Source organism: Chanos chanos, chromosome 3, assembly GCF_902362185.1.
Source record: "Chanos chanos chromosome 3, fChaCha1.1, whole genome shotgun sequence".
Lineage (NCBI taxonomy): Eukaryota > Metazoa > Chordata > Actinopteri > Gonorynchiformes > Chanidae > Chanos > Chanos chanos.
Genome location: NC_044497.1, coordinates 24,080,516 through 24,106,983, shown reverse-complemented (window position 1 = coordinate 24,106,983; position 26,468 = coordinate 24,080,516). Strand labels below are relative to the sequence as shown.

General features: G+C 41.0%; 1 protein-coding gene across 1 annotated transcript; it reads right to left on the bottom strand.

Moving 5' to 3' along the window:
- Positions 1-491: 491 nt before the first annotated feature.
- Positions 492-19,045, bottom strand: mical1 (microtubule associated monooxygenase, calponin and LIM domain containing 1). The gene is made up of 23 exons (XM_030767669.1): positions 18,785-19,045; positions 18,010-18,217; positions 17,545-17,658; positions 17,098-17,193; positions 15,165-15,320; positions 14,777-14,877; positions 12,765-13,022; positions 11,245-11,360; positions 10,849-10,975; positions 10,659-10,749; positions 10,345-10,492; positions 9,938-10,134; positions 7,320-7,426; positions 6,740-6,799; positions 6,000-6,183; positions 4,887-4,957; positions 3,048-4,104; positions 2,612-2,727; positions 2,272-2,379; positions 1,895-1,988; positions 1,528-1,618; positions 797-870; positions 492-700 (listed from the first exon to the last, which is right to left on the bottom strand). Exons 1-23 carry the CDS (start codon positions 19,043-19,045, stop codon positions 498-500), a joined length of 4,038 nt encoding a protein of 1,345 aa, XP_030623529.1. The 3' UTR covers positions 492-497.
- Positions 19,046-26,468: the final 7,423 nt, after the last annotated feature.

Here is a 26,468-nt window from a genome sequence, read left to right as displayed (position 1 = left end):
TTGAACACATTCATAAATGCAAACAGTACTGATGTCGCGTTACAATGGCAGTGTCCATGTAAAATATTTTTGCTCAGTTCTCTGTGGCTCAGCTGCACAGCATTGGCATGGGGCGTGGCTATGCAAATGAAGGTGGCAGCAATGACCTCCTATTGGCTTCAGCAGGGCAGTGAGGGCTGGAGGTGGTCCTGTGGTAAGACTCAGGGCTGTATGTAGGGTCTTTGTGCAGGTCTGGTCTGGTCTGGGCTGTTCTGTGTGAGACTATCACAGCCTTATGGTCCCACTGGGACTGTTAAGAGCACCAAAACCAAAGTCTCTTGTGCTCTACCCTGAGTGTGTACAACACACAAAGTGTACACAGTTGAATCAGGAATTCGTAGGCAAACACGTCTTTGGTTTTGTTAGAGCCTCAATGCAAAAGTTGTACACAGAGAGCCTGTGTGTATGTGTTTGTGTTTGTGTGTGTTTGGCACATGAGTGCGAGTGTGTTCAGTTCCTCACTCCCAGTGTACCTGGGCTCCTGCGCTGGAGTGTCTCTTGGTCTCCAGCAGTGAGCCTGCAGTCAGCTGCTCCTCACTGATCTCCCGGAGTCTCTTCTCCTCCAGGAAAGCCACCAGAGAGTTCCTCATGTCCACCACCTCCAGCATCTGAGCAAGCACCTCCTTCTCTTTATTATGCTGCTCCTCAGTCTTCTCTGAGTCTACACACACACACACAAAGTAATGTTATTGCACAGTCACAGTATGCTCACTGAATTTAAAAAAACAAACAAAAAAATCTGTCAGTTTCTGCTTACTCTCCATCTCCATATAGTGGCGGAGTTCCATCTCTAGCATGCTTTGCTTGTCCTCCAGCTCAAGCTGTCGGGATCTGGAGGGAACGAGCAGAAACAAGGCACTGAAACCTTCACTGTTAAACAATACAGAGCCTTGACCAAATCCCTAAGAACAGAGGCCCCCAGCAACCAACCCCCACGCGTGACACTCATGCATATATTCGCCAAACATATGCAAAATAGCGGTTAAATTAAGCTCCCACACTAAGCTTTACATAAGCACAGTTGTTCACAATCAAAGACACTCAGAGCAGGGGTTGCCAAGGGCAACAGGACCAGCCGCTGGTATTCTGAGAAGCTGTGCAGTGTACTGTTTGACTGTACTGAGGAGGTTTCATCAAATGAAAGCCATAAGATTACGGACTACCCATAGGACATGCATGTGTCAGCCTTACACAATTAATCACATAAATATGTGATAGTAAATGACTTAGTACTGAAGATGTCACATAATATTTTGGCTTACTTAGGCCTGAGGACTGCCCTAGTGCAAGAACACATAGTTCACTGTTCAGCACTATGTGTCAACAAACAAAGCTGACCTCTAATACCCTAAAAATTTACAGTGGTTATGTGTTTACTCCTGCAAGCATTTAAGTCCAGTGCTTTCTAATTCATTTCAACCCAAGTGCTTATGAATTATTTACCTGAGAATATCACATTAAGTGCTTTAAATACTTCGTCTCACTTACGCCACCATGAGGTCAGACTCCTCAGACACCAGGGCGTTCTTCTGCTGAACCAGGTCAATCCACTGGTCAATCATATCAGAACCACCAGAACCTGGCCCACAATCGCAGAAGCACTCAGAGCTTACATCAGACAGCATGTTTTGGCTAAAACATTTCACATTAGCTCACATAATTTCTGCAGTGTTATTACATGCAAGTTAAACTGTCATTACTATGCAGATAACCTATAGTTAGGTGTGTCTAATTATCTGTAATTTAAAAAAAAATGAAGCCAATATACATCATTATAAAAATGAAAATGCTTGAAATGACTTGACACATCTGCCATTGTTTATGTTTATCTCTGACAGCGTGGTGTGGCTCTGACCTGCTTCTCCTCTTAGAGCCCGCTCCAACACAACTCCTTTCTCCTCCAGCTCCTTAAACGTCACCTCAATCTCCTCCAGTCGCCGCTGGATAGACTGAACACAACACAGACAATTAAGATATAACAGATCTAACACAACACAGACAAATAGCCATTCGCTCAAAGAACCACAAATGTGACTCGCCTGACTGCACTTGACTGATCATGGGAAAAAAAATTATGGGGTGTTAAATGGATGCAAACAGTGTTGTTTATTCCCTGTTGTGGTTTTTTTTTACCAATATGTTTCACCAGTTTGGTAAAATGGTTAGAGATTTATCAAGGAATTGTGTTATGAGTCAAACAAAGTGGTCTCGGCTGTGGAAGAGAATTCAGACCTGCGCTTTGTGGAAACGCTGCATTTCAGTGATCTTTGCCCTGCGCTCCAGAGTCCTCATCTTCAACAGCCTCTGCTTCTCAGCCAGGGCAACATTTGGGGGCAAGTCCTAGAAATGGCATACGGGCCAACATACACACGCACACATGACACACACACACACGACACACACAACAAGTCAGATGTCAGAGCCCTTATGGCATTTTTTGTAATCAGTTGGTTCTTTTTTAGAGGTGATATTTATAAATTCTTAAAGAAAATAACTGATACTATAAGCAAAATGAATGATAATATCATGACAAGTTTTAGGTGTGTAAATTCATGTAATAATCTTTTCTCACCATCTCATTCAGCAAATCTGCATTTTCATCAGCCAGAAGATCGTCTTCCTCTTCCTCCTCATCCTCACAGTCCACATCATCGTCTCCAGACACACTGTGGTCAGGATGAAAATGTCCTGAGGGACAAATGACCAGCATGTTATGAAGCATTCCAACTATGTCTTTGGAATACCTCTGGGACAGTTTGGATGAGGCGATGAAACAATTCACTCACATGTAAGATTAAAAATGCTTTCAGTTTATAGCATAAAATTGATTATAAATTACAAACTACTGTAAGAACAAGCACTCAATACAGAGAGAATATCACAGATTTTAGCAAAATTTGCTTAAAAATTGAAATTGGCTGTTTCTCAAAGTTATATAAGACTTCATAAACAGAAAAGTCATCATGAGCTAATGGATTTGGCCTGTATTCCAATGTTGGCCCTCCTACCTGCATCCCCTCCACAGCTGCTGACGACACTGAAATGTGGGATCCTGCCGAGTCGTGGAGAGGACAGGTTCCAGGGGGAGAATTTGGACCGAACCCTGTTTTGCTGGGCTTGGGCCAGGCTAGCAGGTTCAGTCTTTCTCCTGAAGCACCTACGGTTCCTCTGTTCCCGAATGTGCCTCACTGAGTTACCCCCGCTCCAGTAGCCCTCCTCCTCTCCTCCGTCAGGCTGTTTGGATGATGAGGAGGTGGAGGCCGCTGAGGACGATGCCGGGGTCTCTGGGTCTGAGTCCTGGCCAAAGGACAGGTTGACAAGCTGGCTCCTCTCCTCCTCGGAAAGCTGGAGCTTCCGTAAGGACTGCTTCGGCCTCAGGTCTGACGTGGGCTGCTCAATCCCGTTCTCGGCCCACGAGGCCAGGATCTTCATGTCTTCATCCTCCTCTTCCTCGTCGTCACTTGCAGAGACGACAACTGGGGACTGCTTCGGCCTCAGGTCTGACGTGGGCTTCTCAACCCCGTTCTCAGCCCATGAGGCCAGGATCTTCATGGGCTCATCCTCGTCTTCCTCGTCCTTGTCGTCGCTCGCAGAGAGGACAACCGGGGCCGGCTTGTCCGTTGGGCCGTCTAATGTGTGTTTGTCCATGCTGGGAGCTGGGTCGGCTTCTGAGACAGGGATGTTGTGAATGGTACGAGGTTTGGGGACTGGATGGTTTTTGGAGCTGCGAGGAGCAGGAACTGGAGTGGTCATCGGAGAGCTGGTTTTGTCTTCGCTTTGCTGGAGATCCCCATGCTCCGGCTCAGGAGAGCTCTCTGTGAGTTTGAGGGGCTCGTCAGAGTCTCTAGCTGGGCTGTCTGCTCTCTGGTCCTCCTGGTTTTTGGATGTGTTGAGCTCTGTGTCTTTACCAGGCTCTGGCTCTTTATGCTTCTTATAGGAGTCCTTCCTAATCACAGAACCTTGGGACTGAGGGGAACTGTTCATTTCCTTTTCTCCATTCTCTACTTTTTCGGCATTTTCTTTCTCACTTTTCCCGGTTTCCTTCTCGTCCTCTCTGACTTCCTCCTGGAAATGGCCAAAAACACCAACCATTCTCAAGATCACATACTAAAGAATATACGTTCACATGAGCATCATATGTGTACATAAAACAGAGAAGTCATATTTTAATTGGTATCTAGTCTGTAACAGCCAAACATCTGGGAGTTTTCAAATGCCTATATCCCAATTGCAAATCCCCTTTTGTGCCTGACATAAAAAAAAATCTTGTTTGATATTCACTTGATATTAATATTTCCATTCTTAAAGTATTTGTGAAATATTTAAAACAGTGGGCTGGATAAAAAGTGTGTCATTACAAAAAAAAAAATTCTGCTGAAAGCTCGCACACACGCACACACACACTCACACACACTCACACACACACACACAGGTGCTCACATAACAGTGCTCTGACATGGAGCAATCCTGTGATCAAACATCAAGAATTTCGTCTCACAGTAGCTGGAACTAAGCACAGCCTATCAAAGGACACTCATTTACTATCAAAAGACTCTCATTTACTATCAAAAGACACAGATGCACAGTCAGGAAACACTTACAAAGAACACTTCATGGGAATCAGACCAATGGCACAATACAGGGGAAGATACTCACCAATGGAGAACACAGTGTATGAGTAGCAGTGTTTCTCTGGAAGCATTTATGAACGTTTACTAAAACATTAAACACGCTAAAGGGGAAAAATGTCATCTTACTAAGGGTCCTGGTATTCTAATTTTCTAGCTAACATTTCATAGACATTGAAGGACATTATTCTCATGTACTGTGTTTAGGGTTTTTTTTACCTGCATGCTTACAGACAGATCTCTATGGCCTAGTTCCACCTCCTCGGAGTGCATTTCGCAGAAGAACCTCCCTGTAGAACAGAGACAAAGCTCAGCTGTGAGAGACAGAACATAAAGCAAACGTGAGGAGTCTACTGTGGCATCCTTTACTCCTCTAATGTGGCTTCTAGACCAGCCAGAGCCTTTATGCCTCTGAATGAATTTTTCATACAGCTGCTGAATAATTTAACAGGGAATGTTTTATCCCAGGAGAGGGGCGAGACTCTGACATCAGAAGTACCACCACAGGTACAGCAGCTGTTAGCACTAAACAAAAAGGACGTGAAGACAACCAGGCTTTGTTGGAAATAGTAGATCCCGGGTCTGTGAGGCTAATGAAGTAGTAGCGCCTGCTAGTGGCCTGCAGAGAATAACGCTCTTTCATAAAACCCCATAAACAGAACATTTAATATCTGTTGGGTGGGTTGCATACAGAATTCTTTCTGTGAATAAAAGTGATAAATGTTTGCTGGTCTGTCTCAATTCCACACTTTCAGTACAGGACAGAGGATCCCACAATCCCATGGGTTAGAGGTTCAAAACACAAACAATAGTGTATTCAGGGACCGTTAGAGTCCTTTAAAACAGGGCACTGATCAGGTCTCTAGATTGAGCTGAGATCCCTCTGTGTTGAGATAAGAATGAAACATGGCAGAACAAGATTTGTGTGAGCGCTGCCAAGGTTAAGGAAGATTGCTGTAAAAACTGGATCGGTCCAAGAAGTAAAACAGTGACCTTACTGGGGAGCTAGGAGAGCTTGTTGAGCTGGAATCGACCAGTGTTGGTCTCAGAACTGCCCAGCCTATCTTAACTCTTATGTGTGCAATAGAGGAAAAATCCTCAGACAGGTAAAGAAGATCCTTCAGATCCTTTCATCATTACAATGTATATATCCTTTGGCTTAATCCCTCTCAGCCTAATATCATCAAACCACACAGCCAATCAACCTGTTGACTCAAATGCACCAATGCTACTCTTGAAGATAAGCAGTCTAGTGATATGGGTAATGTCTGGAGACTGAGCTGCTCTCAGACTGCAGGGGTGTTCTCTACAGCACGGCTGGCGGGTGCTCACCGGTGTCTTGGTGGAAAACGTAGCCGCCCTGGCGCAGGGTGGTGCCACAGTGGTGGCAGGTGAAGCAGCTGCGGTGGAAGAACTTGCCCTCGGCACTGCCGCGCTCCAGCAGGTAGAGTCGCTGGTCACAGAAATAACACACCTCACTGCCACTCAGATCAGGCACAGGAACAGGGCTCACAGACTACAAAGAGAAGAGAGAGAGAGAGAGAATAAATTGGCTTAACTCCATTAAATAAGAGGTAAATAAATTAGACAAGGAAAACAGATTAGCATCCTTAGTCATCTTATTTTCTAAACCAAGCCTTAATTTACAACACATTTTAACATTTCCCTTTTAACATAATGACTGTCAGGCAACAATTACACCCTCAAGACCCAGATCTAATCGGCTATAATGATGTATTAGGTCTATTCTCCCATGCACACATCTCCCACAGTGCATTATGACTGAAGCATTTTACAAAACCATAAACAGCTCCTTAGTGATCATATTAACGTAACTAATAATATGAATCATATATCGGAGTACATTAAAAAGATTGTACGGGTAATGTAGACAATGTCTCAACTCAAAAGAGAAAAATGAGCCATGCAGAGCAAACACTGGTGTAGTCCCAGACAAATCCAGTTCACTAAGTTACAAACAGAACAATGAGACTCTTTACAGCAGCAGCAACAACAACTGATAAACTTGACATGTTTCCCAACAGCGAGAGAAAAAAAAATACCATACTTACGTTTCTCTCCTCCACCTTCTTCTGTAGTTCTTTCTCTTCTTTTTCTTTTGTGATTCTCTCCTGAGGGGGTAAAAGCCATGTAACCCTGTTTATAGCTCCCATTACATAACAGAGTAAATAAGCACTAATTTCTGACACTTCTGACACTGTTAATAATAATAAAAAAAAAGACCCTCATTTTTTTTGTGTGTGTTACCTATGTGTACGCTAGGTACCAGAATGAACCGAGAGCTTAAATGGGCGCACTATAGCTTTTGCTATATTTATTTATGCTGCTACATTTTATTGTTCACATGGTCAGACCTAACTAGAGCCACATGTGGAGAAAAACACTCAAAGCTTTATTGGTTAAAAACAGCACAAATGGAACACAACACTGGCGGCTGAAGGGTGTCTCTGTTTATTCATTGTTAACATTATTTAAAAAACTGCTGACTGCACACATCTTCATGCTCTACTTATTTCTCACAAATGACTGTTCTAGCACACTGCTTGTCTTTGAGAGATAACGGAGCCTGTGTAAACAGAGGCTTTGAATCTGGGAAACTGAGGCACACTACCAAATGTGAGCTGCGCTTACCTTACGTCTCTGAAGGGAGTTATGTTTGAGCTTGTTCAGGAAAAAAACGGCTGAACGGGTCCTGGAGAAGGAGAGCGGTTTGGAGGGGGCGATGGTGCTAATCTGATCTGAGGAGACAAGAATCAACATTTCTGAGTCTGGAGAGCTTAGGAAATGACTACTGATGTTTAAATACACTCATTCCTGGAAGAATATCCTGATTAATGGAATATCAGGTTCCATTAGTACTTCAGCAGGTATTTGGCCAAAAATGGCCAGTGTTAAAGCAATCGTTTTGCTTACTGGTTAGTTATAATCTGGATTATGTGAAAGACATATCTGGATGTTCATTTATGAAAACAACTTCTAAATGAAAATGTGAACAGAGCTTATCCTTGCTGTTATACTGTAAATCATTTTTCACTGGACAAAGTAAATCCTGAAATCTAGATATGTACATTTATACAAAAAAAATCTTATTTAAAACCAGAACAAACAAACTAAAGACAAATTCTATCAAAAACCAAACGTACATTCAGAATGATAGAACATTTGATAAGAAACAACTCAGTGTTCTGAAGGAGATGTTTTGATTGAGATAGAGCTGCCTCATTTTGAAAAAGAAGAAAAACGACTAAAACCAGTAAAAACTGCAACTTTTCCTTTCAGTATTCCAGACCATAACACGTCATCAACACAACTCTTTCTCTAATTTCATTAGCAATCAAATAAACATAATCTGCATCTAAAACAGCATGTCTTTCCTGTGATATCAGGCAGGAAACTAGCAACATGCTTTCCTACAGTGCTGCTCCAACAGCGTGTCATGGAGACCTTCTGTTATGGACCCCTCCCCCTTCATTCTCCTAATACAGAACCCCAAAAGCCATTTAAATGGCATCTCAACCTCTCTGCACATCTCGCAAATCTGCACTGCCCATCACACACTTGCCAAGCCCTTCCCAGCCCCCAATTCCTTCCCTTTAAAAATGCTCTTCGTGCATTAATACCTTCTACGTCAGAGGTTTGCCAATAGGAGAACAAGTTGACTATTTTCTGTAGTAGGGTGGGGGAGAGATTCCCACCCCAGCTCTGCTAAACCATCTTATTCCTCAGCTGTGCGTTTGCTGGGTCTGCTCCTGCCCCCTCTGCTACTGTCAAGCTTGCAGATAGCACAGGACTGCTCATTCGCACAAGAGCATGCTGGGAAGGACTCTTAAAGGAACAGTCACTTTCAAAACAGCTCAGTGGGAGTGTGACTATTTGACTTCCATCATCCGTAAAATCACCACATCAAAACGACACTTTATTCTGACCTTTATGTATCTGACCTATGCTAAGGTTGCCACCTTTTATGTGGCGTCATTAATTGAGTTGAAAATGTGTATGGATTAGGCTATTAAATACAAAAGGATATTGTGAAACAATTTTTAAAAAGTGTTTCAAGTTTATGGCTTATACAGCATAGACTGTTCGGGTTATTTATTTAGATTTCTTAAATTGTACATTGTCATATTTATATAATGTATTTAGGTTATTTATTTTATATTTCATAAATATCTTAACCTTCAGCCCAAAATTTAAGAGAATGGATGGAAAATCAGGATGATATTTGCACTGATTATTGCCTTGCTATTTGTATTGGTTACTGTGCAATATAGGCTAATGTAGGCTATAATATAGGCTACAGCTGGCAATATACAATTGTACAATACACCATGTCTGCCTCGGAGGAAGTCTGCATTATAAGGAATTGAGTGATTCCACTCTGAGTAGTCTGCTCGGACATGGGTAGGACATGCACCGTGCTGCTTAAGGTCAGACACCCCTCTATGGGCGATGGGCGACCAAAAAAGCTAGATGGCAAACTGTACAAACTGACCATTCAATCAAATATCTCGACAGCTTCTTACATTTCACCAGGGGACTTGAGACATCATTGAAATAATAAGAAAAAGAAAAATACAGTGACTGAGGGTGCTATATTTAATTGTAAGCTAAAAGGTAACCACTGATTTACACCTAATGGAGACAATGACACTGACGTGCAGTCTAACACAGCTGGTCTGTAGCTCACCACTGAAATTAAACTTCCCCACTCCACTTGTATAACTGGTTTGATTTTACCTGATGTTATGTTATTCTCAGCACTTTAAAGACCTAGTGTATATATGAAATGACGTGTATGAAAATATGGGACAAATCGCATCCCTTATTGATTCAATATGAGATGCAGCATTTTATTTTCCAATACTGGACGATCCCTTATTATACGGGACAGGTGGCAACCCTAATCTGTACTGACATTAATGGCAAAAAATTCCTATGGACGTTTAGGTGTCATCTATATCATGTTTTTAATCAGACACTTCCTACAGCAAGCAAAACTATGTGAGAATGGTATAGAGGTATCTAGTAAACAGTGTTGATCAACTAAAGACATATAAGGTTGAAAAAGAGAGTGCATCAAAATGTTTTTACCAGCCAGAAGAATAGAAATGACACCAAAACCCATGCTACAACAACTAAGTCTTTAAGAACTGATCCATATAGATTGGTTTTCTTGTAAACTCATTCTACATTTGTTGTATCAGTCAGAGGAGCCGACCCTATTGTATAACTGCACTTCTAGAACTTACCTGCAGGGGACGTTTTTTCATTGAAAGCATTGTAGATCTGAGTGAGGTAAAACACCATAGAGAGCTTGTCGATTTTGCTGCTAGAGGCCATGTCAATGCCTGACATGATGGGCGTTATACCCAGCTCTTTCTGCAGGATGTCAAATGCCAGCTGATTGTTGTAGGCAGGATTGGACCGATCCAGAGAAGACATGTCACTGAAAAAGGGGAGATTTTTTCCTTATCAACTGAATTATAAGAATTTATTTGGACATCACAGATGCATACACACACAAAGTTTGGTAATACTCAAACTTGTGAAGCCTGGTCTGACCATCCTTTAACATTTGCCATTTTCAGCAGAGTTGCACAGAAACACCAAATTTGCATACACATCCTGGTTCTCTTGTTTCGGGTGCTGGACTTACATTAATTCAGGCCTGAAGCTGTGGATGAGGGCACAGAGAGCCAGGCCGGACTTCCAGGACTGACTCAGATCCTTCACTTTCACCCCCTCATACCCCGCAGTGTGCTTCTGACACCAGTTAAGCAGATACCCATAACCTCCAAGAGAATCTGTGGTTTCACAGAGACAAACATATGCAAGCGCACTCCTGCAACAAAATCACAGTCTAGCGGAATTCCAAAGTGATCAGACAGTGAACAAGTCGACCAACACTTTATCAGAACCCTGTGAAGAGTACATGGATTTTTATAGAGCTATAATGTAAGCTGCTCTGACCTTGCCGTTTGGAGACCATCTTGACTTTCTGTTTTTTTGTACTAACTCTGCTGATGTCAGAGTGGTCTTCAAAGTCGTACTGGTGTTGCACCTCAAGGGAAAACATGGACACGTTCAAATACACACAGCTGGAAAGGATCACAGGCAGAGATAGGACTAAAGAGTTCTTTATTTACCAAAATGTGCTTACTTGGTTGGGTTTGATGGAAAACAGGTTGATGTTGGGGTAGCGGGTTTTGGGGTCTATGCTGTAGGCTGAATAGTTCTTACTTGTGTTCTCTGGTGTGGTCTGAGACAGTAGCTGATAAATACTCTCTCTGTTTCAGATCAGCGGAAAGAGCAATATCTGGGATCATTAAAGCTGAATCTTGGTTCCAGTGTGTCTAGTCAGACTACATACCAGCAATGCTTGATCTGTCCGACACACACATTCATTTCCCTAAACCATTTGACTGTGAAATCATGACTGTTGGTACCATGTTCCAACACACTGAAGACCATTGTCTATCGCTACAGATGCAGACTGACATTTACCATGAGGCAATGAGGTAAGATTTTGGAAAGTGTGATGTGAGACATGTTGTACCTCTCTGCCATAACCTGCAGATGGGGCACTCCTTTACCCCAGCTCCTCACCATCCACGCTGCGTCAAATGCAGCCAGAAAACCACGGGCTATGCCAGTTCCCAGAGGCCAGAAAGGCTTCACACATGAGGGAGCAAGTGAAAGAGGAAATATAAAACATAAATATAATACTATACCTATCTATATAAATAAATAAATATATATATCAGTGGTGGCTGGTGAGTTGTAAACAGAGGAGGAACAAACCTCCCCTTTAAATCTATCATTGGTTTCAACCTGTTCCCGGTAATCCGCGTTGATTAGCAATAAAAGTAACGATTCACAGGATAATTAACACCAGTAAATAGAGTAAATAATTATCAACATCATTTTGTGATAGTCACTGTTTTTTTTTTTTTTGGCAAACTAGTTGAAGCCTGAGTGCTTAACTTTATTGTACACTGCACTCAATGCTGCTGCATTATACAGATAACAGACCCTGTTTTTCTAACCTCAGAAACTGAGATCGATTTCAATAACTTCCGTTTTTTAAATTTGAATTTCGGAACACAACAAAGCTACAATGTAAAACATATTGAGGGACTGATTTTCCAACACATATTCAGATAAGTGCCATCCTTGTTAAACAATTTCACGCTGTAGCTTTCGCTATAGCACACAAGCTTCAGACAATCCACGGTGTTGCGAGCATTTAAACCGGAGAATCTTGTAAATAAGAGGAGCGCATTTGACATTAATATTCCCTGATGTCAGGTATAGAGTAAAAAGTACGTATCCACAAATTACAGGAACATGTGCGTATAACAAATGTAACACAGTTCAGTAAAGAGAAATAATACTGTCATGAAATGATGTTGGTAATTTATGCGATTGGTGTCAAGTTTTTTCTGCGAATTGTTAGTTTAGTTGTTAATCAAGGCGAACTAACGAGAACATGTTGAAATCAGATTTAAAGGGGAGGTTTGTTCCTCCTCTGTTTCCAGCTAACCAGCCGCCACTGATAGTATGTGTGTATATATACGTATATATGTGTATATTTGTATATATACATATACATATACATATATATATATATACACACACACATACATACATACACACACACACACACACACACACACACATATATATATATATATATATATATACACACACACACCCACACACATATACATACATACATACATATACACACACACACATATACATATATAGTGGTCACTGACGATATTCTGTAGAGTATATAGGGGGATGGCAGGTTAACAAGGGGGATGGCATCCCCCTTATTCCCCTACAAACTGCCTATTGTTATGTTATATTATATTATTTAATATATGTGTGTGTGTGTGTGTGTGTGTGTGTGTGGGTGCGCGCATGTTTCTGATAAATGTTAGAGTGTCATTTTCAGTTCTCACATCTACTAGATCTCACAAGTTATCATAAGTTATCTCCTATTATGCTGCCAGTGCCAAAGTGAGTGCATGTGTGTTTAAAGGTAGCCGACCCGATCACTATACACACCTCCACCAAGCAGTCTCCCACCAGACCGATGAGGAGTTTCTTGCCCCTCCTCTCCCTAACGAGCGATGCGTTCTCAGCACGGTACATGCAGGTGAAGTCAAACATGGCCACGTCTGGCTGGCCGTTGTGGTTGCAGGCGAACTCCAGGTCAGGCAGTCTGCGGCCTGTGGAGAAATCTGCTGCATCGTATGCATACTGCAACAGGGCTCCTTTATCCACATTCGCTGGAGCTAACAACTGCTCTGCATCAGAGTAATCCTGAGAGAGAGACAGAGACAGAGAGAGAGAGAGAGAGAGAGAGACAGAGAGAGAGAGAGAGAGAGAGAGAGAGACAGAGAAAGAAAATGAGTGAGACAGTGATGAAGAGAAGGTGAATGTCTGATGCTGTGTGAGGAATGAAATACACATATCCAGAGGTTACACTGGTGATGGCTCACTGACAAAATAATAAAATATTATAGGACAAATGCTGTAATATAGCTAAAGGCCTGAGAGTATAAACAGTGCCATCATCAATTCTTTCCCATTTTACATAACCATACTATAATCACAATCACAGACATAACTGTGGTGTAATGATTGTCTGTGATGACAGACAGAGTGCACAATAAGTGGCAAACACGGTGAGCATCATTCTGATCCGTACATTTCCATCTATTCAAATTCCTTCCTCACGTTCCCAACAGAGGAAAACAGCTCTAGCACCAGTGATGCAACGGAGTATGTGCGTCCAAATCTGTCCATCAGAACCAAAGACACACATTTCTGCTGCCACCCATTTCACTCATCAAGAACACTGAAGACCACATAGTAACATCATGGACTCCGTCACTGAGGCTTTATCTACCATAAAGCTTCAGTGCACACAATCATTTACAAACATCTGAAGACAGGAGCAACATACAAACCGTGACACTTCACATTTACATACAGCACAGCTAATCACAAGCTCCCAGTCACCACTGCTATACCCCGTTTCCACAACAGACAGCTCATTCCAGTACTGGAGCTCAACACAACATACTCACAACTCAACGTGGATCAGACAAGAGACATACTTTCAACGCAACACAACGCAGCGTGGATCAAACAAGAGACATACTTTCAACTCAACACAACGCAGCGTGGATCAGACAAGAGACATACTCACAACTCAACACAACGCAGCGTGGATCAGACAAGAGACATACTTACATACTCACAGCTGAGAAAGCATCAGAGCCTGGGGTTACCACAGGCAGACAGAGTGTATGAAAAGCCCTCCAGAGACAGAGAGAGAGAGAGAGAAGGCCCTGAATAGGGGCACGGGGAGGTTGTCGCCTCTGTGCCTACAACCTGTCAGTCAGTGTGGTTTTAGCTGAGGCAAATCCTTAAAGCTACTGTACTAAGTAAACAAGAATAGCAAGCCTTGTCTGAGTTTATTCCAGTAAAAACAGTAGCCAGAAATAACTCAAGAGGCCACATGGTTAAAATCTTTTATTTGATTTACTAAGTATTTTTAGCAAGCTTTCAGCTAGTAAAAGTTTAAAAGAGAAAAAAACACTTGGCATGATTAAAGTAGACTCTAGTTTGTGGAACCATAGACAGTGACTGGTCATATTAGGAACAAATATTCCTATTCAGGTCATGGTACTGTTTTTTCGCACATGCAAGAAATATTATTATTATATAGAACTGTTGCCCAACAGCAGGTCCTTTCTGTGTGGAGTTTGCATGTTCTTCTTGTGTTTGCGTGGGTTTCCCGCCATAAAAGACATACATGCTAGGATTAGTACCATCAGCGACCTTGGCAAAAAGACCTGGAGTTGGTCCCCAAGCGGCAGCAGCGGCCCACTGCTCCTAACTCATGGTGTGGGTGCTCATTCAGAGTCTCCATTTCACTGCTCACTGTTTGTGTGACCTAGTATTTCTTCTTCTTGTTATGACACATTGTTACACTGAGCACACTCAAAACACAGTAATACTGCTACGCGAGTGTGTACATGCACGTGTGTGTACATGCCTATCCTTACCTGCTTGATGACACCTTGCTTCAGTAAACTCTTCTTCTTGGCAGTCATGACAAAATAGTGTGTGTCATCTTTGTAGTAGACGATGTTCTCCAGGTCAATTCCTGTCCAGTGGATCACAGACAGTGAGAAACATGAGTGAGAGATGGAAAAACAGTAACAATGAATGTGTCAGATGGAATGGAACAGGCCAAGAACACAACGACTCTGTGAATGAGTGATAAGAAAACAGAAGAAAATACATCGCAAGTCAATTGCTCCAAAGTCAGGGATATTCAATGCATATTAAAATGCAAACATGCCTGGCCAAAAAGAATTAAACTGTGTCTCATTGTGTCTGCATGTCTCTTCTGAGTGTGTGTGGGAGTGTGCAAATCCCTGTGCTCATTACCCATCTCACTGTGAAGATCCTGGAAAAATTTTTGATTGTAGATTCGAGCGACTCCGCTGATCTCGGCCACCTGGGCTTCAGCGGCGGTGCGGCGGTTGATGAAGTTGGCTGTGATTCCAATGGCCAGTTTTCCCCTCATCTCCTTCCTCTTAAAGCCTGAGATGGGAATTAACAAACAAACAAAACAAGATCAGAGTGTGTCAGTCTAATGCCTGATCAGCCCAACTTATATTTAATGACAAATTTCTGATTTGATACCATATGCCACTAACACGGCACTGATGAGTTAACTGAGTTTATAGTAATCCTGACATTAAACACATTGCTGCTCTAAGATCTGTCAAGTCCCACATCCTGTACTCTCACAAAATCAACATCCTGCAGTAAGGACACTTTTCCATGAAGCCAGTGAGAGTGTGTGTGTGTGTGTGTGTGTGTGTACGTGTAGGTGTATGTGTGTGCGTGTGCGTGTGTGTGCACCAGGGTTATTATAATTAACGAAAACTAAGACTAAAACTAAAACTAGCAGTAGAAAAATGAAATAAAAATTAAACTGAATTAAAACTGAAATAAAAATAAAAACGACAGTTTTCAAAATCACGAAAATTAAATAAAAATTACAATGAACAATGCCAAACAAACTAAAACGAAATAGAACTGCAGGTAAAATCTGCTTCGTTTTCGTTTCCCCCTTAGATGATTTACACTGTGGTCGCTGCGCGTACCTTAAAATGTATTCCTGCAGGCGCCCCTGCAACCAATCACAGCAGAACGTCCCTCCCCCGATCCAATCTAGCACCAACCATGTTCGAACGAGACTTTCTGAAAATGGCTAAAGTTGCAGGCAGAAAGCGGCACAATCTTACATGGGAATACTTTGGCTACAACCCCTTAGTAGACCCCTTAGTTTTCATCACGCTTTTCAACATGTGTCGTGATGAAAAGCGATGGTAACATCTGTGGAATACTGTGTCGGAAATCGGAGCGAATCCGGAATTCGCGCTATGGTAGCATTTCTCGACAAAGTAGCACAACTCGTCAGAACATCGGCGATGCAAGGGGAATTGAGATGGCGAATCTCCAACTTTATTCAAATGAGAACTACGCGAGAACCAATCAGTTCAGCATGTGACGAAAGCACGGAGTTTAAAGACTGCCCAGCTACTTAGATTCATTCGAGGGATAAAAGACAATTAAGAAGATGGAGGGTAACGTAAAAGTTGATACTGCATTTAAGTGGATTGTTTTATGAAAGTAAATCTTTTTATTGTAACCTCAGAGTACACCAGACTGACATAAAGCCGTCAAAAATGTCAGGCCTTCGAGTAGGCTGGCAAACAGGCTATTATAAAGTAATCTGTCATTTACATCGAATTCATATCAATTAACATAAGAGCACTGTGCGTTTCATGTTTAATTTCAGTCGTCCAATGTGTGGCCCTAGGCTTACGCTATGAAAGTAAATATGGCCCTCTGGAAAAAATGTTGCCCATCCCTGTTGTACAAGAAGAAAAACTGTATGATTGTTTATCAAAGGTCCCATGTTATGTAAAGCTATTTAATGGCTTTGCACAAAATGGGACCTTTAATAAACAATGGTTTTGTAAGTCGTATTTGATGTCGCACACTCTTTCACCCTGCCTTTTTCACCTTCTATAAATCAAGGCCTTCCTCAAAATATCTGAAAAACTAAAACGAAACACTAAAACTAATTAAAAGCTAAACTAAACTAAAACTAGTCAATTCCTCAAAATAAAACTAAAGTTAAAACTACTTATGCACTCGTAAAACTAACTAAAACTAAACTGAAATCAAAAACCAAACTGAGAGACAATATAAAAATAAAAACTAATGAAAATTTCAAAACTATAATAACCCTGGTGTGCACCTGTGTGCGTGTGTGTGTGTGAGAAAGACAGGGAGGAAGTGGTACCCTCAGGTACAAAGCGGCCCCCTCCTGCAGAGATAAAAACATCAAATTCATATGTAGCTACTGGACAGTTCGATGGCTGTACTTTTGCTCTCCATCCTGAAAGAGAGAGAGAGAGAGAATCATTAGTGAATAAATTACTAATCCACCATTATATAAAAGGATCAATAAAACACAAATATGACAGCATTAAGATAAATGGGGTTCATAGGTTTTTAACCAGCAACTGTCATTTTTTTAATCACACAGTAAAAAAAGCCATATTCATACAACTAAAATTACTAATATTGTGTATGGGAAAATCATAAGTAAAATAACAGCTAACCAAATCACAAGAGTACACAACATCAAAAGGCACAGCAGTAATGTCAGTCTGCAAAACAAAGAAGAAAAAACAGTTCACAGTGCTGCCACCTAAAGGTCATGATAGCCATTACACCACTAATGTACCTATGTCTCCAGAGGCCTGGGGCTCAACAAGATCCTTGAAGTCCACTCCTGTATGGACCTCAATTCCCAAAAGAAGAGCTACCTTCAGCAGAATCAGCTGCAGCTGCCGGATACCTGCGTAATCACACATTCAAAACTGGACTAAAGGCACTGACGCTTTTCAGAAAACTGTACAGAATGAATGAATGAATGAATACATAAATACATGAACAAATAATCAGGGATAAATTAACAGCCATCATTAATTTCTTTGACAGGACAACGAGAGATTGCAGTGTGGTCGGCTGAACCCTGTTCTGTTCTGGCTTTCAGGGATTTAAAATGATATAAATACAAAGGAGAGATCCTGTGTAAGGACTCTGAGTAGTATTATTCTCTTTTAAACACTGTGTTGAGCCCTGGACTGGCCTTAATCCTTGTCTCAGGAAACTAATTAGTACAGAGAACAGAGATGTCAACACTGACTGATGTGGTCCAAAGAGCCTGAGCAGAATTTGCCGTAGAATTTCTTGGCTCCGAGAGCGCGCAGGTCACGGATGGTGTAAGGCCACAGGTGGAGGACATTGTTCCTGGAGAAAGAATCTCTTTTGTCCAGCAGCACCACTCGAGCCCCCAGCAGAGCCAGCTCTATAGCTGTCCGCAAACCACAGGGGCCTGCCCCCAACACCAAACACTGAGAAAACAGAGAGATAAAGGGAAGGATGTAAAGAGAAAGTGAGTGAGTCATAGAAAAAGGTTTAGAGTACTGCATTAGAAACTTTTGGACACGCTCAGACCCAAAACAACAGATGATACCACTGTAGACTAAGAATCTGGGTAGGTCAGAAGCTGTCACGTAATCTAACATTTTGAGAGTACCTAAAAGTGTTTGTGGTCACCATTTCCTCTCATTCAGAGGGTAACAGTTAGTAGTAGTTTCCTCATTCTTGACAGAAAACTTTCATTAGAACTACTGCAGCTGTCCTGGCTTAAGATCAGAATAAGTCGGTAACTGTGCCATATATATTTCAGTTTTTATTCCCTTTGTGCACTGCTACAAAGTACTCATAGAGCAAAACATTGAAATGGACTTCACTGATCACAGACTGATCACAAAACACCCACAGTGTAAAGTACATAAGTTAGGCCAACCTAGTCACAAACTAAAGACTGAATGGAGATTTCCAGGACAAGTCTAAACTGTTGTCCAGGAGACCAGGGGGAGGAAAAAAACAACAAAACAAAACAAAAAAAACCTTACCTTGTTTTTGGCACAAACTTGGCCCTGAAGGTAGTCAGGGTGGGAGGCCCTCGTGTCTAGCTTTTGCCAGAGATCTTTGGCCTTCCAGTAGTTGAGTCTTTCTTTAAGCTTGTTATAAAACTGACTGTAGTCCTTCGGATCCACCTGTAGGTGGCAGCAGAGCTCAGTGAAGTTCTGCTGGACTTCCTTACAGGTCTGGGCCTGGACGAAGGAATCAAACAGGGCATGGCAGAGGTTGGCCGGCTCCTGCTGGTTTGCCATGCTGAATGGACTGGTGCTTCTTCAGACGAGAGCCTGGGAGAACCTCACTGGAGGTTAAGACAGGAGAGAGTGTGTTGGAATGGCCTAGAACCAGTTGAACTGAATATTCGAAGAATGATAATGAGCAAACAATCAACAGCAGGGCCTTGGAAACAGCCTGGACGTGTTTGACTAGGATCCAATGATAGGTCTTTTGAAGGCAACCCGAAAATATGCCACTGGAACAAAGGGTAAGTGGCTGAAAGCAAAAGTGACACAAAAGACATACTCTCTAATGCATGACTGAACAAAATGAATCAGAGAGGCATCGGCATAGCGAGGCATCAAATTCCACAAGCTTTAGATTTTAAACATCAACAGAGAGTGAAAACTAAGCCTTGGTTTAGCTTATCTGATGAATGATAAAAAAAATAAATAATAAAATAAACCTATCGCAGAAATCAGAATAAATCAGTCTTCACAAAGTTGTCATAGCACCTGTTTGATAACAAACTCATTCTCGCTTACCAAATCTACAGCTCCCCTCTGGTTCTGACCAAACAGGGCCTACCACAGCAAGCTGCATATGAATCAGGCCTTCTGTCCTACACAGTGTCGCTCTATTCAGCCACAGGGAAGAATGACTCATTTTTCCCAAGCTATACTGATCTGTATAATGTGGAAACATCTGGAGGTCTGAATGTATAATGCAACATGGCGCTACCCAAAGGGCATCCTGTTCTCTCTTATAAACAACACTATTTGCTCATCAGTTGTTTTATCAGTCATATCCCCCCATATTTTGCTGCTATTTCAGCTGAACCAAATCCAAACTGGCAAGATGACAACACTCAGGGAAATACTCAAAGCCAACTGGTCAGTGAATCAGTCTGCCCCACTCAGGCCAAAAAAACAAAACAAAAACAAAAACTAGTCATTATTTGCACATGAAGCCCAGCTTCTTGATTACTTAGCTTATCTTTCTTGCCTGGCATTTCTCCTGTTTTTCTTTCTTGTTTTTTTACTCTAAAGAAAAACTTTACTTTAGCTATCTTTTTTTTCACATTTTTTTATGCTACGTGACTTTGAACTGCCGACCTGAATCAATCAGTGTCAATCTTTTGATTCAGTTTTTCTGTCACCTGTCAAATGAGGTGAAGACTGTCGATGTAGGTGTTTTACTCTGAGGTCTTGTGATTTATGACTAATGAAAAGTGTTTGCTGATTGTGGTGGAAACATCCAGGTGAGCAGTAACTTCCTAGTTCATATAAACTGGTTTGTATGAAAAAGGTGCCATGTTAAACTGGTTCAGATGTTGAGAGCTAATATCTGCTGTATACTCTGCTCTAATTGTTTTGGAGAGGGAAGTCCAGTCATATGATCTTAAAAAAAAAAAAAACTATCTTTGACATTTAAAAAAACTGAGCCAGAGGTGAGAAAACAAAAAGCCCACAGAACATAACACGACCTGTAGTCCTTGTAAGTCATTCTGGATGAAGTAATCTTCTAAAGTAAAAAACAAAAACTACACAATGTAAACTGTAAAACTGCTAGAATCTTATAATTCTACACCAGCTGAATATTAGCAGATTCTAAGCCTAACAGTTTGACTCTGTTATTTGGTGCAGTGTGTGTGTTTATTTTTATTCAAAATAAAATCAAGAGGATGTGACAATGTAAAAAACTTAAGCAAGACACTGCCTTTTGTATGTTATGGTCTCTCTGCACATGTAAATATGGATAGAACACAACAGTGCTGTATGATCTTTAGTGTGGAAAGAGGTCAAATTTTACTATGGATGGGCCTTCATATAGAAATTGAGAACATATATCTTGGTGTTCTGCGATGGACTGGTGACCTGTCCAGGGTGTTTCCCTGACTTTTTGCCCAGTGAATGCTGGGATAGGCCCCAGCACCTCCCGCAACCCTAATTAGGATAAGCAGCTTAGATAATAAGTGAGTGAGTGTCTTGGTGTTTGTGAATGCAGTGATGTTTCACACCAGCGTTTCTTTTCAACAGCCTTTTTTCAGGCTTGATATCTTCACCCAGTTGTGTTCACACAGTGGTTAGTCGCATGTCTGCTCCCTCTGAGAAGCTATTGCCTTGTGCTCTTTACAAGAGCAGAGCATTCACACTCACACATTTCATACGGTTCACTTTTCAGTTCCAAACCACTTGTTGCACTCCTCCTTTTGCAGGGCCCTTTGTTGTCTCACTGTGACAGAGTAATAACAGCGTGAACAAAACTCAGATTTCAGTTCAGCTCTGGCAAAATGTTACATTTCACTTTCAAATTATTTTCCCACTTGTTGTGAGACGCATTAAATGAATCTCCACTAAAAAAAAAAAAACCTGCCAGAACAGGTGATGTTTTAATATATGTATATACATTACAAATATATACACATACCTTGATATATACCTCTATAAATGCTGCTGACTTTTCAAAAAGCTCTAGGTAATTCTGGTGATAGTACTCATTTTGTAAATGAGGACATGCACATGTCAAAGGCATTAATGGTAGGCCTAGATCAACTGCAGACATTTTCAGATGTTTGTTAGATTTTCAGGATTTGTCCATTTTCAGGATTTGTTAGAGATTTAATACAGGTTGACGACACTTATGTACTCTGAATGAACATAGCCTCTCGCTTCCCATCCTTGTCCAGGTGTCCATGCCTGACTGAGCTGGACAGGTGGATCATTTGCCTGTCTGTCCGTAGACTGATAGGTTATTACTTTCACCCATGAACCTGGCATGATGCCATGCTGACCAGTGGAATTATGTTAATGTTGATCACCGTTTCAACAGGGCAGGAAAAATTACACGTAAACATAAACTGACATCATATCTGAAGAAAACCATAAAGTAGATCAATGGAGATAAATGCAGAGGTCATATAAGGAGTTAAATGATTAACTCTTGCAGTTCCTATGATTAGGAGATCAGGTGACAACATGATATCACTCTATGCTGGTGTGAATCACAGACAGCATACATCTTTTCACTTCAATATCACACTGCCTAGACTGAACACACTCATTAAGTGTGCTCAACTGATTCACATTCACAATCAATCACAAACTGCAAGCATGAGACCAACAAGCTTATGGGCAAAATCTAGCTCTCTTATCATACTGCCTTACCACGGATGCCATACAACAGCTGGGATCCAGATCAAAGTCCCATTTTTCACAAGAGGTACATCAGCAGGCAGGACATAACCCAACCTTCAAACCAATTTAATTAACTCTGATTAGATTTTCCTGTATAAGGGCCGTATCACTCGTGCACCTAATAAATATACTCACTTCTTGCCTGTAAAGCATGTGACCAACCTAAAAGTGTCAGTAGGAAGCACACCATCGGAGCTCCTGCAATGGAAAATCTGATCGGCAATCTTATCTGTACGGTTATTTTAGGAAATTCGTTTTTCAAGAGTCACGCTATTCTGTGAAAAGTCCGGTGATTAATTGCTTAAGAACGTTCTAACGGAAGTTCGAAGAAGTGAGTGTAACATCCTGAATGTGCTGACACAAAACAGAGAGGTTATTTAGTCCCCAGCGCTGTTATGTTTGTTATATATATATATATATATATATATATATATATATATATATTCATTAGTTTACAGACAGAAGGTAAGGTTACAGACAAACCGCATGCAAACTATAATGTTCAACCGTTTGTACTCAGTGCTCATTTTACGTGGCATGCGGTTGCCGGGGAGAAAAGATAGGAGCTTACACATAAACAGTGCATCTGTGAATAACAGGTGCGCGCGCACACGCACACGCACACGCTCACACACACAAACACAAACACACACCTTAATGACTAAATGGAACGGCAAAAGAAAAAAATTTAGCCTGTAGCGAACTGCACTCGGTACCGGCACGTCAAGACAAGCACGTACCACTTAGTCTACTTTTGCTCTACAAAAATGACTCTTCAGCCAAGTTCAGGAAGTCGTCTGTCTAATTACCATGTGTGTTGTAATGTATTCATCTTCATTTCTGGTTATACTGAACAAGCGTCATCTCAGATTAATAACTCTGTTCGTAATTAGTCAAATTATGAGAGTAGCCAAAAGTAGGTAATTATGCCCCCCGCCACACACGCGCGCGCGCATAAGATTCTTAAATAATATTTTGAGCCATGAGAAAACCCCTTATAGGCTACGCATCAGGACCGATGTCAAAATAAGTGAAACCTCTTAAACTGAATGTAATGCTAACAAATCTAGGTATCCAAGTGAAGTTACTGAATTGCTTAGTTTCGAGAAAGAACTTTTGCACAGCCGGTTACCTCAGTAAAGCTTGTTTGCTACAAACAACAGAGCGCGAGGTCTCTGCTCTGCATCAAGACGAATAATTACAATTCTGTGTTTACCCAGAGAGAGTTGTGGCTACCAGCAGCTAGTTTCGTTGTTTGTAATTCGTGATTTTCACAATAAAACATCGCATTTGCATTTACAACACCAACTCTCTTATCTCAGTTTGTTGTGCAGTTTCAAGCGGGTATTAAGGCGTGTCAAAGTAAGCAGCGGAATAGGTTCCATTACCTTACTTTTTTACGACCCAGATTCGGAATATTTCCATTTGTTGTAGAAAACCTTAACTCTTGTCAGTTTCGCGGTGTCGTCTCCAGCTTTGGCAGAGCAGACTACGCTCATTTGACTTGTTTCCTATCTCTGTGACTCACCTGTATTATGCGGGGAAAAAACCCTTGCACGGGCCACTTCCGGCAATATATATTTTGTCACTGCTATAGTTGTACAACATGTTTCACACAGTAAACACCGACATGTTTGTTCATAACAGAATATGTACTTATACAAACAAAAATGATTAAATGTTTCCATACCGATCTCCTTTAAAAAAAAAACCAAAAAAAAAAAAAAAAAACCTCAGTTATCTACCACTATTTCATTATGATTTATCCAAACAGTGAATAGAAATATTGAAGACCCGTGCCTGAGCCTTGTTCCCGGCAGTTAGGTGACGTAAAGGTGACCTTTGTATTCAGCATCACTGAGTTCATTTCTTTGTTAAAACAGGATAGGATAGACCTACGCTTAGGATGAACAGAAGGAAACAGTTCTCAACGATTTCGAAGGCTTGTTTGAGGAAATGCTTGTTTACTGTGTAAATATAGTGCTTGCATGTATTGGAGTTACTATCATTATTATTACTATTCGTGTTTTTGTTTTGTTTTGAGAAGCTAAAGCTGAGGAACGTGGTGCCACACTTTGACATCTCTGTATCTCAGGCAGACTAAATGAGTGAGCCTTGCTTTTTCATAACTCAGAAATCATGTGGTTATGTATATTAGACGAAAAGATAAACATCATATAGCCTACATATGTATTTTCAACTGGTCTGACCCTAAGGTCTCAATCTGTGAGCCCAAAGGCTGTGGGCCAGATCTCACACGCATGCCCGAAAAAAAGTAAAAGTTTTCCAATGCATTGAATAAATGGTTAGAATCAGCTCCCGTTTGGTCATGTTTGTCATTATTCTTGAGACCGTTTAGAACCCCTGACCTGGGCATGGCGTCAAACACAAGGGAGGTACAAATACCACCTGTGAATTCACTTGCCGATGCTTTTTGAGGCTAAGGAGACATGGTGGGCGATGTGGGCTGATTTAGCTTCTCCACACATATACATAACCAGTACATCTACAGAGTGTTGTTTGTGTGCTTATGTATGCAGAAAAAGAGTTGTTTAAATGTATTTATTTAGATTTTTACAATATTGATCTTGTTTTGGTGTACGTTATGATGAAATTCACACTCTGGGTGTCTGATTTACAGAGTGTAAAAGCATCATGATTGTAATCAGTCAAGGAGGGCATCATGCAGCTCAGAGCCATGTGCTCTCTGAATAGGAACATTTATCATGTTTCATTTTCACAGTATGATCTAACACATATCTGCAAATTCCTCATCAAAGTGTCAAGTTTAAGAATTTTCAGTATATATAAGATTGTAGCACTACCTACTGGCAGAAAGTTTTTATGCTCTTTTATTAATGTGCACCTAACTGACATTTTCAAATTCATCATCCAGATGGTGGTTTTGTTTCATCATTATCTTTGTTGTAATGCTGTCTTTCAGAACAAATGACGCATACTCAGCATTACTGCCCTGCAAGCAGGGAATCTCCGCACAACGGAACAAACGGCATTTTCTTTCTCAACTTCGGCCTTGTTCCTAAGGTATTTGACCTTCAGTTAAGACCCTTTTGAACCCTTTTTTAGGGAGAATAACTGAACAATGATCAGAGTAAATATAACAAGGTTTTGGCTGCTTGAAAGCCTGCAGCACTAGTTATAAAACTGATCCCGGTACAGATCTTACACAGCCTGGGTCAGCCCTTTAACCAAATACACAATCCAGCCATGTCTAGATAAGTAACTGAATACATGAGATAATGCTAAAATAAGATAATCCTTTATCCACATAAAGATCTCACTGTCCTTTGGGCTTTTGTGGTTTAAAGTAAGTCAAGGTATTTTTTTTTTTATTTTGACCTTTAATCAGTCCACGTCATCCTCTTTGTAACTGATTATGCGCCTGTTCTTTATTAGGCACAGCTTGATTACCTGGTCAGTTCCTGTCTGCACATCTCTATGGCACAGACATTACACATGTGTGTCACTGCTTTTCTCTGTATAAAAGACCACAAAATTAGACACATGAACGCATTAGAAAAATAGAATGGTACATAATGTTTGAGCAGCTGCATTCTGGAGAAGATAAGACACATCACAAAGGTGTACCAGAGTCATTAGTGTTCGGTTTACTGAAAATATTTAACATAAATAGTTTTCTCTTCATTCACTCTTCCTTTGCTCCCCTTAAGCAGAGTTTAGACTTTTTGAGGCACAAATTCTGAGCTCCGTTATCTGGGTATGGTAGAGTAAATATCGTTGTTATCTGAGTATGGTAGAGTAAATATCATTGTTATCTGGGTATGGTAGAGTAAATATCATTGTTATCTGAGTATGGTAGAGTAAATATCATTGTTATCTGGGTATGGTAGAGTAAATATCATTGTTGTCTGGGTATGGTAGAGTAAATATCATTGTTATCTGGGTATGGTAGAGTAAATATCGTTGTTATCTGAGTATGGTAGAGTAAATATCATTGTTATCTGGGTATGGTAGAGTAAATATCGTTGTTATCTGAGTATGGTAGAGTAAATATCATTGTTATCTGGGTATGGTAGAGTAAATATCATTGTTATCTGAGTATGGCAGAGTAAATATCATTGTTATCTGGGTATGGTAGAGTAAATATCGTTGTTATCTGAGTATGGTAGAGTAAATATCATTGTTATCTGGGTATGGTAGAGTAAATATCATTGTTGTCTGGGTATGGTAGAGTAAATATCATTGTTGTCTGGGTATGGTAGAGTAAATATCATTGTTGTCT